At 34.1% G+C, this 17060-nt stretch overlaps 1 protein-coding gene and 3 long non-coding RNA genes across 5 annotated transcripts in view; 2 read left to right on the top strand and 2 right to left on the bottom strand.

The window, feature by feature from the left end:
• The window catches only part of LOC126926053 (uncharacterized), a 149845-nt gene extending 146321 nt beyond the window's left edge, over window positions 1–3524 (top strand). Inside the window, exon 3 of the long non-coding RNA XR_007714232.1 lies at window positions 3403–3524. This is a non-coding gene — a long non-coding RNA (uncharacterized LOC126926053). The remainder of the gene's footprint in view (window positions 1–3402) is intronic.
• Window positions 1–17060, bottom strand: part of LOC126926017 (serine-rich adhesin for platelets-like) — a 90186-nt gene that overhangs the window by 53881 nt on the left and 19245 nt on the right. Inside the window, exon 2 of one of the 2 annotated variants that reach the window (XM_050742085.1) lies at window positions 11760–11872. The exons of the other annotated variant lie outside the window; for it this stretch is intronic. Within the exon in view, the coding sequence (XP_050598042.1) occupies window positions 11760–11801 (42 nt within the window). The 5' untranslated portion in view covers window positions 11802–11872. The remainder of the gene's footprint in view (window positions 1–11759; window positions 11873–17060) is intronic. 2 annotated transcript variants of the gene reach the window in all.
• LOC126926061 (uncharacterized) lies at window positions 8016–9931 on the top strand. The gene is made up of 2 exons (XR_007714242.1): window positions 8016–8193; window positions 9047–9931. It is a non-coding gene; the product is annotated as an uncharacterized LOC126926061 (long non-coding RNA).
• Window positions 10889–11753, bottom strand: LOC126926066 (uncharacterized). The gene is made up of 2 exons (XR_007714248.1): window positions 11606–11753; window positions 10889–11540 (listed from the first exon to the last, which is right to left on the bottom strand). It is a non-coding gene; the product is annotated as an uncharacterized LOC126926066 (long non-coding RNA).

Below are 17060 nucleotides of genomic sequence, written 5' to 3'. Positions count from 1 at the left end.
TTAATATGTACTTTTTATTAATAGATGATAAATCTTTATTATTGAATCACTGCAATCTCCCTGTAAAACTACTATTTGCTATTCTGCAACCTTTGATCTTCACACTTTCTAACTTTCAAATTATAAGTTGGATTAAAAAATTCTTTTAAACTAATATTAAATGTTCCACATTAATAAAAATACTGATATTTACATAATAAATACACAAAGTATTATATGTAGAAAATAGTGGAACATATTACTGCTATATCTTTTAATATGTACTTTTTATTAATAGATGATAAATCTTTATTATTGAATCACTGCAATCTCCCTGTAAAACTACTATTTGCTATTCTGCAACCTTTGATCTTCACACTTTCTAACTTTCAAATTATAAGTTGGAATAAAAAATTCTTTTAAACTAATATCAAATGTTCCACATTAATAAAAATACTGATATTTACATAATAAATATACAAAGTATTATATGTAGAAAATAGTAAAACATATTGCTGCTATGTCTTTTAATATGTACTTTTTATTGATAGATGATAAATGTTTATTATTGCAACCTCTTGATCTTCACACTTTCTAACTTCCAAATTATAAATAGCATTAAAAAAATTCTTTCAAACTAAAATTAAGTGTCCCAAATTAACAGAAGCAATAACGTGAAAACGGCACTGTATGTTATAAATACTGAAACATATTACACTATTTTAATGCGTAATTTAAATCCATCATTCCATAAGATTCGCTAATTCCATAAGAAGCAAAAATACACTGCCGTTTCCAATCGTGAATTCATCATCAATTCCTACAAATACAGTTATTACGAATCGACCCAGATGTTCGACCCATTTTCACACCACTGAACGTGCGAAGCACAGTCCTTACAAAAATACAATTCTTGCTATTGCTTCTCTCTACTCATCTGCCGTGGTTTACACGAATTTCACAGTTCCCCATGCGTGACACAATGCGAAATTTAAAAAAAAAAAAAAAAGGAGAAAGAAAGGAAAAAAAGTGAAAAAAAGGAAAAGAAGGAGAGAGGCGATAACGCGACTGGAAGTGTGTTATCCGTGCTGAAACACGGATAAATCCAAAATGTAGGTTTGCAACGAGAGAGCACGCTCTGTGTGTGTGTGTGTGTTCCACAGCGTTCGTAACGGTGATCTCGTATAAATAATTGATGAGAAGCCTCGCGGCGATTTGTAATTGTAATTCCGCGGGATACTTGGCCAGTTAAGCAACGTAATTACCGAGCGGACTCGTTATCGTTGGCAGCTCGTCGCTCAAGCGACTTACGGGGACACGAAGCTGTCTATCTTTGCAGATGGAATTCTCTTTTTACGGAGGGAACGCGGTGGCATCGAATCAGAGACAGGAGACACAACGATTCATCGCACCTGTCCACCCCTGGAAAATTACGTTCGCCGCAGCTTCGTCGCTCCGACAACCACACGATGTTTTATTACGATGAATCGCCAGTTTTATCATTTCTTCCCAGCCACGTATTAGCGAAGATACTTTGTCCGATCGTATTACGGTTACGTAACTTGCTTAGGTCGCTACTTCAGTCCAATTTCAACGTCTCAGATTTATTGAATTATCGATCAAGAAGCGTATCATTTGTCTACGCGATGATTTACGTGAAATCAAATGTCATTTCGTGGTTTCCATGTTTCGCTCCATCTCTGGCTCCGGAGTGTCACCAGCTCTTTGACATTTTACTTTCGCAATACAACGATAAGCTCGTATCAAGTTCAGTGTTATCTTCTCTCGTCACTTTAATTCAGTAAATTTTGTAGAAAAATGATGTTACATGTATTGCATTGGAAACTAAGCGATTGCAGATTTTGTCAATACCATTGATGAATACTATTGATGAATTGAATGACCTATTGAATGTATATTTGTATCTTCTCTGTATAAAGAAATTATTTAGGGCGTAGTAAAAATATTTTGAAGTATTTATAAGAATTTATATAATTATTTATTTGTTATATATTACTAATTTCTGAATTATAAGTTGGTTTAAGAAATTCCTTTAAACTAACATTAAATTGTCCATATTAATAGATTTATATTATATTTGTATTTTCTCTCTATAAAGAAATTATTTACTTATTATTTACTTATTATTTATTTAGTAAAAATATTTTGAAGTATTTATAAGAATTTATATAATTATTTATTTGTTATATATTACTAATTTCTGAATTATAAGTTGGTTTAAGAAATTCTTTTAAACTAACATTAAATTTTCCATATTAATAGATTTATATTATATTTGTATCTTCTCTCTATAAAGAAATTATTTAATGTGTAGTAAAAATATTTTGAAGTATTTATAAGAATTTATATAATTATTTATTTGTTATATATTTCTAATTTCTGAATTATAAGTTGGTTTAAGAAATTCTTTTAAACCAACAGTAAATTGTCCATATTAATAGATTTATATTATATTTGTATCTTCTCTCTATAAAGAAATTATTTACTGTGTAGTAAAAATATTTTGAAGTATTTATAAGAATTTATATAATTATTTATTTGTTATATATTACTAATTTCTGAATTATAAGTTGGTTTAAGAAATTCTTTTAAACTAACATTAAATTTTCCATATTAATAGATTTATATTATATTTGTATCTTCTCTCTATAAAGAAATTATTTACTGTGTAGTAAAAATATTTTGAAGTATTTATAAGAATTTATATAATTATTTATTTGTTATATATTTCTAATTTCTGAATTATAAGTTGGTTTAAGAAATTCTTTTAAACCAACAGTAAATTGTCCATATTAATAGATTTATATTATATTTGTATCTTCTCTCTATAAAGAAATTATTTACTGTGTAGTAAAAATATTTTGAAGTATTTATAAGAATTTATATAATTATTTATTTGTTATATATTTCTAATTTCTGAATTATAAGTTGGTTTAAGAAATTCTTTTAAACCAACAGTAAATTGTCCATATTAATAGATTTATATTATATTTGTATCTTCTCTCTATAAAGAAATTATTTACTGTGTAGTAAAAATATTTTGAAGTATTTATAAGAATTTATATAATTATTTATTTGTTATATATTTCTAATTTCTGAATTATAAGTTGGTTTAAGAAATTCTTTTAAACCAACATTAAATTTTCCATATTAATAGATTTATATTATATTTGTATCTTCTCATCTTGCAATTGTAAAAATTGTATGAAAATTGACAGTTAGGGCATTTTGAATATAACCGATAAATAGAAGATACTTTGAAATAAAAAGTGCCCCATTGAACAATTAGACATTTTTATTAGAACATATATAAAAAAAAAGAACAAATGTTGCATCTAACGGTACATTGTGTTAAAATACTTTAAACATAAATGTGGCTCATCGATACAATCTGGACAATAGGTGGTCACCTTTTTGGTCCGATTCTTAGCCATTTTTGATCATAACTGTTTAACATTTTTTTATAACACTCTCTGCAAAATTTTCGTGCCAACTACGCTTGCCTTTCTTTCTTCTGCGTTTCGTGTGGCAATCTTTATCGAATAAGTATATTTGACGGTTCTGGTGAATGGTACCGTGTAAGGTGCATTGCGGGTGCCATTCTAAAATCTGGTACCTTGATTTTTGTTTTTGTTGCTTGTTTATAGAGTATCATCGCGTTTGAAATTGACGTATTTAACAATAACTCTAAAGCTAATTTTGTATACCACTTGAGGGTTCTTCTATGTGGTGTAGAATATGCTATCATTTGATCTGATAAATCTACAGCACATTTTCCTCTCTTGTAATCTACCACTACCATTGCTTTATAGCAAACATCATTTTTTTTTCCTGACCTCTACCATTTCAGCCGAACGTTTCGTCGAAATCATAAAAATTATCATAATACTGTTTATTAATATCTTCTACGCGTTTCAACGATATATTCTGCACTTTTTGCTTACGACGAAATAACGAATGCGAATGGTTTGTTGAAATAAACGAAGCCTTGTTACGATATGTCGCTATCAATTGTTGCCAAAGCGCCACGGCGGTCACCCGTGACCACCAATAAGATAAACGGTCCATTTGGGAGGAATGTTGTCTTACATCATCGATTTATTATTATTTTGCCATTATATGCTTTGAATAATAAAAATACTGCCGTGGCGTTCTGAGCAAAACACGTGATTTCTGCGTGGCAGTCAGTGTTAATACGCGTGGTAAGTAAATTGTGACATTAGTTTCCAATCTTTTAAGCAAAAGATAACCAACGATTGTGGAACTACATGTGTGTTCCACATTTTATAAATATTAAAACATATTTATTAGAATATTACTACTTTCGTATGAATATTTTCTGGAACAAACGCAATTCTAAATATCATTGAATGACCTATTGACGAAATCCTCAACTTAGTTTCCAACCCAATAGTTAAATATAATTTTCCAGCACGTTGCTTCTCAAAGCGATAGCAACTTTGTTTTTCGTAAACGAAGATCGCGACCAACCTTGTAAAACTCGACGACATCTTACGGGAATGGTTCCATTAAAATGATCGTATTATACGAGAAAGAATAAGTAAATTTATTCGACTGCCGAGCGAAAGAAAATTCAACCAAGAAATCCAACGTTTCACGTGTTATCACGTAATAGAGTAGTTTCACTTCGTGAATTCTATTTTCCACCAGCGCAAGTATTTTCTCTAACGAGAGCGAACGAACTTTAACCTCTTTCAGAGTACTCCACGATAGTAGACAAACGTAGATGAATGATAAATTACTATCACGTTATCAAACGTTAACGTACACGTACAACATTCGCGTCATTAATTACGTCTGGCATAAATTGAACGTCTAAGTTAACGATGTATATATCGCGTATATATCATCTTATCGTGTTTTAAAATAATTAATAAATATACTGTTACTGTACGTACATAATCTCGCTGTTTCAATTCTAATGCCGCTACGTATTCTCACCAGCGATATTTTAAACTCGTCCACATTACTCGCACATCGTGTTCGCTAATTTACATCGAATCAATTAAATTTGTATATTAACAAGATGATTATACGTGGCAATCCCACCGCTACTATCCCATTTCGTTGTAATAAGCTACACGATGACAACTGAATGAATAATATACCGGCGTTATCAATGTTACATTTATTTCAGTTATAGCGTTAAAAATGATATCCCTGCGACGTTTATGCGATCGAAGCGTGCAATTATGCGCAGCGTTCATAACTATTGTACACTGGCCAGGTTAACGGGCGACTATTTTTACAAGGTGACGTCAACCGGCCACGATTTCGTGTCGGAAAATCTCAGCAAGAGGTCGACGACAAGGATTTTAAAGGATAAAAAGAACGTGTCACGAGATTTAGGCCAACGTGGGTAGCTGAAGAACCGTAAGAATCGACCTACGCCAGCTCTGTTATTGATATGCGCACATTTTCTGCCTTATTTATGTATCGAAAGCGCATAGAAAATCCTCTCCTCCTCGTCCACCCACGAAAAATCAATCCGCCCCACTTCGCACATCTGTCAAATTCTAAGCGAAACCTGGTTTCTGCGTATGGCGATGCACATCATGTGGCAGCAACAAGCAATACGCGCGCTTATTTTTCAACCGGAATTTAGTTTCAGAAAACACTGACAGAGTTAGGCCCCGTGCAGTGGGCAAATAAATACAAGCGACGACGAGTATACTCGTCAAACGCAAGGTTAACAAGTCAACTGGTTCATACAGTGGAAGCTGTATGGCACAATTTTCTTCGTTCCTTTTCCATAAATATTTAGAATTTACTTCAATTCGAATTGCTCGCCACGTGTCCAGGTGCGTCATTTTACTTGCGTGGCTGGAATTTCGAATAGTCGGACGTCTACGAGTAGAGGTTTACCTCTGCAACAGAAGTTGTGTCGCCGCTGCCTGCGCAACTCGCAGCGAACCTACAACTGTGCCGTGTGTCGCAAGATGTGAGAAATCGGTCGTTGGATTCTGTCAAGAAAAGACAAGGCAAGTCGTATGCTCGTTCGCCCTTCGACCACGCGCAAGCTGATCGTTTCTCGTCGCTCGAACGCAGAATTCTCATCGTCTGCTACCTCTTTGGCTATCTCGTTAACGTAGGTCGAATGAAACGAGGTGCAAGGGGAAGCTGAAAATACTGAAAATGCGAATGTACGTCAGATTTTCGTTCATCGTTTTTCATTTGCTCGGAAATTTCGACAAGTGGAAACCTCTGCAACTGGCAGATTTCAGCTTTCGTTAAACTGCGAGATCGTTGTTTAAATTACGAAAGCAGAAACGATCTCTTACTCGCGTCAAACTGTCCAGTTGTTGGTAACTTCTCAGTGTAGACTTTCTATTTCAAGCTAATTTCCTTCCCGAGAAACTTTAATTTTCCTAATCGTATGGTTCTTCTAATAATGAAATAAGTTTCTACGCGCTGCAACATGAACGCGTGCTGGTTACATCTTCATGTTTCGACTGAACCAGTTAACTGAGCAATTTAGTTGGAAAAATCGTAGTAGCGAAGACTATTAATGACTATCATTGTTCGTAGAGAAATTACGCTTGCGGGGACCATTTCCGATTCACAGTCGCATTGAAATGCACGCGCCTCTTGCGAGAGGTCAAGAACAATTCAGACGATCGCTATCTACTCGAAGTAGAAAGCGCAGGGGCCATCGAATGACGGACCGAAGACGAAGGAAGTGACGTCACATTATTATAGTTACGGCTCTTGGTAACCAGTCGCGGTTGACAAGCCAAGCGTCCACCGTACTCTTTTCGATCTCTTTGATATTCTTTACCCGCCTTACCGCCATGTCCGCTTCTTTCTTCCCTTCACTAAGAGCCAGCCCTTTGTTCCATAGCTTCTGTTATTCGAGAGATCGCCCTTGTGACTTTGGTTCCGCTCGAAAAACACGGCACGTTGGTCGTCTGGTCTGTGGTTCTTCTCGGAGTTGGATATTATTCGAATTATTTCGAATAAAAATATTTACTTCAGATAAATAATTATGAGTTGAGTATTTTATACGTGGAATAATTGTTTGTTATGGGGGAGAAATTGTTTTCTAGGTTCATTGGAATAATAACTGCAGAATTATTCGAGCGATAATACGATCGTCCAGTTAATTGTTTTCGACGAGTATACTCGTCACGAAGGATTGGCGATATTTCGTGCTACGACGAATATACTCGTCACGAAGGAATGGCGATATTTCGTGCTACGACGAGTATACTCGTCACGCGTAAAAAGTAGTTACTATTTGCTATTTACGTTGTAGTTTAGGAATTGCAGTAAATTACAGTTTAGGAATGGCAGTAAATTACAGTTTAGGAATTGCGGTAAATTACTGCTATATAATTAAAAAGTAAGACAGTCGTTTGAATGCAACTTAATTCTATATTATGACAGCCATATATACTCTGTGTTTGACGAGTATACTCGTCACGCGTAAAAAGTAGTTACCATTTGCTGATTAAATTGCAGTTTAGCAATTGCAGTAAATTGCGGCAATAAAATTAAAAAGTAAGACAGTCGTTTCGATACAACTTAATTCTATATTATGACAGCCATATATACTCTGTGTTTGACGAGTATACTCGTCACGCGTAAAAAGTAGTTACCATTTGCTGATTAAATTGCAGTTTAGCAATTGCAGTAAATTGCGGCAATAAAATTAAAAAGTAAGACAGTCGTTTCGATACAACTTAATTCTATATTATGACAGCCATATATACTCCGTGTTTGACGAGTATACTCGTCACGCGTAAAAAGTAGTTACCATTTGCTGATTAAATTGCAGTTTAGCAATTGCAGTAAATTGCGGCAATAAAATTAAAAAGTAAGACAGTCGTTTCGATACAACTTAATTCTATATTATGACAGCCATATATACTCCGTGTTTGACGAGTATACTCGTCACCCCTTGCTTTTTGAGACGCATTTTTAGCTATACAGTTTTCAAACAGGTTGCAACAGCTAACTGATTAATTATCCGTTTCCTTCTAATTTTGTACAAGCGTATACAGATATCGGTATAACTCTTACTATTCGCTTATCAGACGAATAATTTATCACGTGGCGATAAACTTTCTAACCTGGCAATTATCAAAGGCGATAAATATTACAACTGTAGAACGAAGCTTGTGAATATATTGGAAATCACATTTAGTATCACGTCTATCCACGATGTAACACGTAACTATTTATATATAATATATTATTCTATCCGAATAAGTTATTCGATTAAATTTTTCTTCAGATAAATTCTTACAAAAATAATATTCTATTCCAAAAAACTACTTGTCCGATTGGATATTTATTTGCTAATGACGAATGGAAATTTCGACCCATTTTCACATATAGAAAACTTCCCGTCAATCATTCGGTCCTGTCTTGCCCCGAATTACCTAAGTTCGGGTATACTCGACAACTTTAGAAGCTCGGTTTTCCCAAAAACCAAGCGTCCAATGAATAAATTTTATTCTACACTTTTCACTTATTTTTTCACGAAGAACAACTTACTGTCGATCATTGGTTAATTCCGTGCAGTTCGGAATTAACCAGAATTGGGCTACACCCGCCCAATTTACAGCCTCGATTTTCTCGAAAACAAAGCCTCGAATGAATAAATTTTATTCCATATTTTCGACGTACTTTTTCACGTAGAATCACCGCGTCGCCAATTATACCGCAATTACGAAGACACCACGTGTAGAGGTGGTGCACGTGTGAAAGGTCGACGCACGGCGCGGCGTCGATCTGTTTCCAAAAGTAAATCGTCGATAGCCGGAAGCATAAATGTGTCGTCAGGTTTTAACACTCTGGGGACCCGCTGTTCTGGCAACCACGTAGCCTCACTTCCTGGCTGTTTCACAGCGATTGAAAAACATTCAAAGCGACCAATATTACATCTAATATACTGAAATTAATAATTTCGTATTATCGAAGCCTATAATGTAAAAACACTTGCATAACATTTCGTCCAGTGTCCATTATTTTTATTTTCTTTTTTTGTTCTTTTCTTTAACAAAAGTTAAATTTTTTATAGGACACCGCATCAAGTATGAAAGACGCGAATTGGCGCTTCCAATCTTCAGAGTGTTAAGCTGCACAGCAACTGTGAGTGGCAGAGTACTTTTAAGAAGTTAGCGTGGTTTTAGAAGTCGCGGATGTAGTCGCGGATGTTATAGTTTCTGGCTGACGACAAAAGGCCTGGCGCTCTTTGCTGTCCGCATGCAACGATCGCGTGCACGGGGCGATGACTCGGGGACACGGGGTCACGGTGACCCGTGGCGTGGCACGTGAAAAGCGATAAGAGTTCTGCCTAGACTTTAGACTGTAGCAGGATGTGGCCAGGCTGATGAACCCTCTGGCTCTGGCAACACGACCGGCAATAAGTCAACAAGCTCAGCACTTAAGAACTTCCCAGCGAGATGATCCAGATTGCCGATGATCGATGCATGTACGTATCATCCAATAGAGATGGCACGTAAAATTGCAAACTTCATTCACGACCATAATTGACCTGATCATAATTCTTGATCTTCATTGAATTATTTACACGTACACGTTAGTACACTGGCATATTGCGAGAAATATGATAGTTGAAAGGAAGAAGAATCTCATTGAAAATATGTCGTACGTATCGTACAAATCGCAACACTTTTCCTCTTGAAACTTATTTTCATTCTTACCACTGAATTTCATTATCAACTGATTTCCCCCTTTTTATCAAGTTCCATTTTTTAAATTTTGATTTTCCTCCACTCTGGTCAAACTTATGGGGAAGATACTTAAAACGTTGGACTACTGCATGACTCTCCATTGTATGTGTTTTCTAGTAATATACAGGGTGAGGCCCTTGACACGACTTAAAATAACTCGCAAGTTATTGGTCGTACGAAAAAGCGTAGACGGGTAAATCATCAAATTTTGTGTAATTGATCCAACTTTAAGAAACAAATATTAAACGCTCCATTTAAACAAATTCATACTGACCCTAATATCTCGCTAAATAGCTAAGATAATAAAAAAACAAATTAGAGCACTGTACGTCTGCCTAGATGCCATGCAATTTTTCTTAAACAACACATTTTCATACAACGAATAACTCAGCTGTTTGGAGTCGTCCACGTGTTATTTTGCAATTAAGTTAGAAAAATTACCAAATGTCCTGGACAAATTGTAAAGTACAAATTAAAATAAAAAAAGTAAAAACGTTAGGAGTCACCCTGTATATATAAGGCGCACGTATCATCGGTTCAAGTAGAAAAAGGCTCACTGATAATCATAATATGATAATGATAATAAAAAATACATGATACATAATACGTAATCGAACATGAATGTTGCGACAACTGAAACATGATCGTTCAGTTTACCGACTATTGAATGTCTCGTCGAACCGTGGCCATTTCCCGAAACTCCACTGTTGACAAATCACCGGCTTGGGAGAGGTTGGAGACAAGCGTCGCCACTTGCTAACACATGGTCGGTGCTTGTTGATTTCGGCTACATCTGTACGTATTAGTCGTTAGTCGTGCAGCTGTGTGTATACGAGCCAAGAACAAGATGCCATATATGCGCTACGTGGGCCAAAGGAGAAGGCGATACAACGCGTACCGCCTTAACCAGCTCGAGCATTTCAAGATTACAGGACTGGCAAGGACTCTTGCGATCGTGGACACGGTTAGGTAATCGAAACGAATACTCCTGCCTGGATTCTACGCAACTACACGGATTTTACCATTATCGTTGCCAGCCTGGCCTCGAACACCAGTTCTATGCAATCTTAGATTTTCATTCTACGAGACGACCAGACACTCTTGGCCAGTGCAACGTCGAAAGAAACAGAAGATTATAGCGTGTATCTGAATTTTGCCAAGTGTAGTTTCTTCTTTTTTTTTTTTTTTTTTTTTTTGTCTTAACGATAACACCGAAAGCTCGGAAGCTCCTAGTCGTATTTTAATTTCGATATTTCTTATTTTGTTTAAATTAATTTACGAGCTGGTCATGAGCTGTAGATGTAAGGGCTGCGAGTAGAACGTGGATTTTCCTCCTGCTTAACTTTCGTATTCCTTACGATATCGTAAAGCGGATGTTTGGAAAATATTTCCCACGTGTAATTAGAACGTCGTACGAAATTACAATCGAACGTTAGAGAAATGTGACGCGAATACACGTACGTGAATCGACAATCCCAACGACAATCTCGTGCACACATTGTGCGCTTCAATGCGTTCCGAAACCTGCATTAAGTTCGTTCTTTGCTTAATGAATGTTGCGATTTATTTTGATACAGACGAAGAACGAAGATGTTTTAGATTTTAAGGTTCGTCCACAACGATTATTTCAACGATGTGTTTATAGTTTTCCAGTGTGCAAGTTCAAATCTACTATGTATGTATATGTATAAGTAATTGGACAATATAATAAATATTCTAAAAATATCAACTTGTGTCTAATCGATCTTGCTAATTTGTCATCGATATCGTCTAAAGATTCCACTTTGAATATTCGTAGAATCGTTTAAATATTGGCAACTAAGTGATTGCGGATTTTGTCATTACCACTTAATGACAAATACCGCAATCACTTAGTTGCCAACCTAACAGTAGTAGAGTCATTTGTAAAAGGCGAAGAGCTCAGCAAAGATGCAGAAGCTATTGATTGCAATTTCATACGAGATTTTTATGCTGGTTTTAATACATATAACCGAGTTCATTGAAGAAATAGTTCACGAAAAGAGGAAATATTCCTACCTGCAACAATTCCAGACGCGAGGAGGCCTGCGGTGCTGCCATCGTAGCTTAAACGACGATCGTTCTGCGACCACTCGACGGGTGATCCGTTTTTTTTTTTTTTTTTTCTGAAACTAATCGAAAATATATGATATATAACATGGCAAAATATGGCCAAACATGAGTTACGTTTAATAATAAAATTTCCGAACGAGACGCGAAACGGATAAATCGTGTTTCGCTCAACCAAAGATTAACACTTTACCGACCGATAACTTATTAATTGGTTTCTTGTCTCCGACGCTTACCAACCAATAGCGTATTAATCGCCTTTTTGTCGCCTACGCTTACCGACCGATAGCCTATTAATCGGCTTTTTGTTGCCGACAATCTTTCTCATTATTTGAGCAGTAATTTGTTATTTAGTACTAAGGTACGTTGCTCGGTTGCGTCAAATGCGTTGCTTTGTAAGCTCCCAGAGTTTTATACCAATTTGAAAAACTTACTGTTCGCGATGAACGAAAAGAATGGCATTGGAGAGGCTAAACCGAAACAAAGCCGGCGCCAGGGAGAATCTGCGCCTGAGTTGCCGGTCGGACGTGCGTATGCTGTTGAACCGTTAGCGGTCGGTAAAGTGTTAATTATCTTTATTGTCTTGCAATGTCTGTGCATTGCGTCAGAGCAATAATAATACAAATAATAGCAATGATAATAAAATAGTTGCATTTTGAAATGAAATAGACATTGAAACATATATTTATTTTGTATTGATGCTGAGAAATAATAATGTATTAATTTTAAGATAATGAAAACATTAACTGAAATAGCGAAATATTTTTTTTTTTAAACTAAAGCTACGCTATTTAATACGAAGAATGTCACAGTACAAAAATTATTTTCGGTAGTAAGCAACATTTTTTATTTTATTTAGAAATTTCTTTTATTCTTTCTATTATCTCTCAAACCTAAAAAAGATTATCATCAAAAAATTGTAAAAGATAAAGAAGATTTCTAACGATACAGTCGTCGAATCAATTAATAATCCACCTCAAATTTCCAATTTGAAATTTCGATCGGTTTTCCAATTTACATTTTCTAGTCGTTGTGTCCATCTGCTAGCAGATTGACTACATTTTCGAGTCATTTTTACCGACCATGTTGATCTCAGAAAATTATTTATTATAACATTTCTGTGTGACAAAGGATAGGCAGAAAAGACAGGCTGAACACTTTAGGTTAAAGAGCAATTAATTAAAAATAATTAAGCGTACTATATTTTGTGCAATTTTATGACACTTTATTTTGCAGAAAATAATTCAGATAAAATACGATGCGACGTATTATTTCGTACTATGTGCACGACAGTTCGTTCAATCTTGTGCTCGTAACGCAGAGAAAAACGTACGTAGAAAAGAAGTCCCACAACGACGAGTGACCTTTGCGTTGCATTTGTGAACGAGCTACGTAGCGTGAAAATTTCGTGAATAAAATCTTCAGTCAATTGAACAGTTGTTCTAATCGAGCAACGTATGCTTGGAAAAAGAAAAGCGCGGTGGCATTTTTCGAAAGCAATGGAAAAACACAAAATTATCAGCGGACTCTGTTTTACCTTTTAAAAATACCGGTACCTGAACGTTCATTATAATTATTAGTTCGGATACAGTTCGTTGCATCCGGGTGCACGCAAATCCGGACGCAGCAGACTCACGCGATCGGACGCCTCTTTTGTTTAAATTTACTGTTGTGTCTCGGCTGCAGCGTGTTTCATGTGCAAATACAAAGTAAAAACGAAATGGGAAAAGTGAACGCGATATTTGTCGTTCAAAAGTAACAGAAAAGTGAGCTCTTCGTTTACTTGGAATTCAATTTTGCCAGTGAATTTGTCAATTTTATTTTCTTATTTTTAAGAAATAAGTATGTTTAGTATTTAATAAACACCTGGTATTTATTTTTTAATGAGTTGTTGCCGAGTTAAATATTTCCTTTTCGTTCACAACTTTTAATAATTGCGATAGCTTTAATATTGGAAGATTTTAATAATTGAGACAAGCAACAGGAAAGTTCGCAGAAAAATTTACAGATTCAAGTTTATAAATTGTTTGGTTTCTACGTAACACGGTATATTTCACGGTTCTTTTTTGTAATATACGCGATTTATTCCCTGCCGTGTTATTATACTTGTTGTAATAGTAGGTAGTTTCCCATGGCAAATAACACTGCTCCTACTCCTAACTCAAACCTCCCATGAATAAAAATTACACGACAGACATTTGTTACAAGGCAGTAAAACGGAAACAGATATTACAGGCAGAATCACGAACACTTTGCTTGAAAGCGAACGATTTTCGAAGTATCTTTCGAGGCACCGACTACTCTTTCGATATGATCGACGCTCTCAACACCTGCTATTTTATTAACGTAACACGTGTACAGAATCATTTTATTAACGTCATTCTTAAAATGTAATACCCTTCTCCATATTTATGGAACTTTTCGAAACACGAACACCGTGTATATTGGGCTGGCAACTAAGTGATTGCGGATTTTGTCAATGCCACCTAATGACAAAATCCGCAATCATTTACTTGCCAATATTACTTTGTATAATACATATTGTATAAATACATTGTACTGTACAATACGTATTATACAATTTATTATAAAGTGCTAATTATTGTATAATGCTGAACATTTTGTTCTTAGTTATTGTACTTTGTTACTTGTATAATAGATAATATACAAAGTAATAATATATAATATAATATGTATTATATATATCACTTTGTATAATATACATTGTGCAAGTACATTGTACTGTACAATACATGTTATACAATTTATTGTAAATTGCTAATTATGGTACAATGCTGAACATTTTGTTCTTAGATATTTTACTTTGTTATTTGTATAATGTATACTATACAAAGTAATAATATATAATATAATATGTATTATATATATCACTTTGTATAAAATACATTGTGCAAGTACATTGTACTGTACAATACATGTTATACAATTTATTGTAAATTGCTAATTATGGTATAATGCTAAACATTTTGTTCTTAGTTATTGTACTTTGTTATTTGTATAATATATACTATACAAAATAATAATATATAACATAATATGTATTATATATATCACTTTGTATAATATACATTGTGCAAGTACATTGTACTGTACAATACATGCTATACAATTTATTATAAAGTGCTAATTATTGTATAATGCTGAACAGTTTGTTCCTAGATATTTTATTTTGTTATTTGTATAATGTACACTATACAAAGTAATAATATATAATATAATATGTATTATATATATCACTTTGTATAATATACATTGTGCAAGTACACTGTACTGTACAATACATGTTATACAATTTATTGTAAATTGCTAATTACAGTATAATGCTAAACATTTTGTTCTTAATTATTGTGCTTTGTTACTTGTATAATAGATACTATACAAAGTAATAATATATAATATAATATGTATTATATATATCACTTTGTATAATACACATTGTGCAAGTACATTGTACTGTACAATACATGTTATATAATTTATAAATATTTATATTATAATTTATATATTTATGTTATAAATATAAAGGGCTAATTATTGTATAATGCTGAACAGTTTGTTCCTAGATATTTTTACTTTGTTATTTGCATAATGTATACTATACAAAGTAATAATATATAATATAATATGTATTATATATATCACTTTGTATAATACACATTGTGCAAGTACATTGTACTGTACAATACATGTTATACAATTTACTGTAAATTGATAATTACAGTAAAATGCTAAACATTTTGTTCCTAGTTATTTTACTTTGTTACTTGTATAATATATACTTTGTATAATATACATTGTGCAAGTACATTGTACTGTACAATACATGTTATAAAATTTATTGTGTATTATACAATATTATTCTATATATATGTGTCAAACTATAGATAAATGTCCTTTTATACATATACACAATGTTCACCTGTACAGTACACAGTCATCAGATGGTATTGACAAAATCACTTAGTTGCCAACCCAATACATCTGACGAAGAAAACGGTATGTGGACTCCATTGATTCGATTATACTCAGAGAAATACAAATCTCGGTAAATATTTGCTGTCCGATAACACCAACTTACGTGTATTTTAATCGAGCTACTCGAACATATCGATCCTAAGCAGTCGTGGCTGCAGTATTTAACAGATATTCCGTGCCAGTTCCGGGGTCAAGTACTCGAATGACCGTGGACGAAGGAAGCACGAAAACGATCGCACGAGGAAACGTAATTGCGGCGAAGCTGTATGCGCCCACTCGTCCCACCCACCACTGAACAGATCTTTCGATCTTCATTCGGAGTAGAGAGAGAGAAAGAGAGAGAGAGAGAGAGAGAAAGAGAAGGTTCACTTCGATACTGGCGATCCACCTTCAACTCACGTTCCTCTTCTTTCGAGTACAGAACTTTTGCGAATTACATTTGGTAATGGACACGCGTTCTTCGCGAGCAAATGGAGGATCACTCGGTTCGACGAGTTTCTGGTTACTCAGATGTTTAATACATAGCTTCGAGACTGATTCTTGATTTCGGTAAACTAGGCGATCGCCTAGAGGATTAGCCAGGGCAGGATCTAAATTTATCATTAATTTCGTGAAATTAATTAATTCGATGCTCAGCATCCATATTATTATAATTGATCGTTAATTTATTTGCAAATTATGTTGTATATTGGAAACAAACAGTTTTGTACTTTTGCTCTTTTTTCCAGTTAATTTAACGCTACTGGATAATTATCTATTTTAATGTCGAGGAATCTGGTGAATATTAGAATTATAGAAACATTGAAGATGAGCAATTTTCGTTATTTTTTAGGGAAATTTTATATACATTTGCGTACAATAGTAGATTTTTCAACGCTCCAATGATTTCTCTCGCAAAACGTGTTTTATATGTAAAAACTTATTTTTCTTCCTTCATTGTATATTTTTCCACGTACCTTTAGCTTTGATCTCTTTTGCGCAAGTTTTAAGCTTTAATCCTAACTTCTACTCTATATTTGTTTATGTAATATGTGATATAATATAAATAAGATATTTGAGACAATATCTCGTTTCTTGGTATTTTTTCTTTCACTTTTATTCTACAATTCTACCAAGTTTGAAGACATTCAAGTATGTGTAAATTATTTTTTTAATAGATATTGTGTGACAAATTTGTTTTATATCTATGATTCATGCTATATTGCTTGTACTTTGATACAGTAAGATGTAAATTATTTTACCTCAGTTTATTTT

Source organism: Bombus affinis, chromosome 17 (assembly GCF_024516045.1).
Source record: "Bombus affinis isolate iyBomAffi1 chromosome 17, iyBomAffi1.2, whole genome shotgun sequence".
NCBI classification, from domain to species: Eukaryota; Metazoa; Arthropoda; class Insecta; order Hymenoptera; family Apidae; genus Bombus; species Bombus affinis.
The sequence above is the reverse complement of the archived record's forward strand: the minus strand, read 5'-3'. Positions and strand labels throughout refer to the sequence as shown.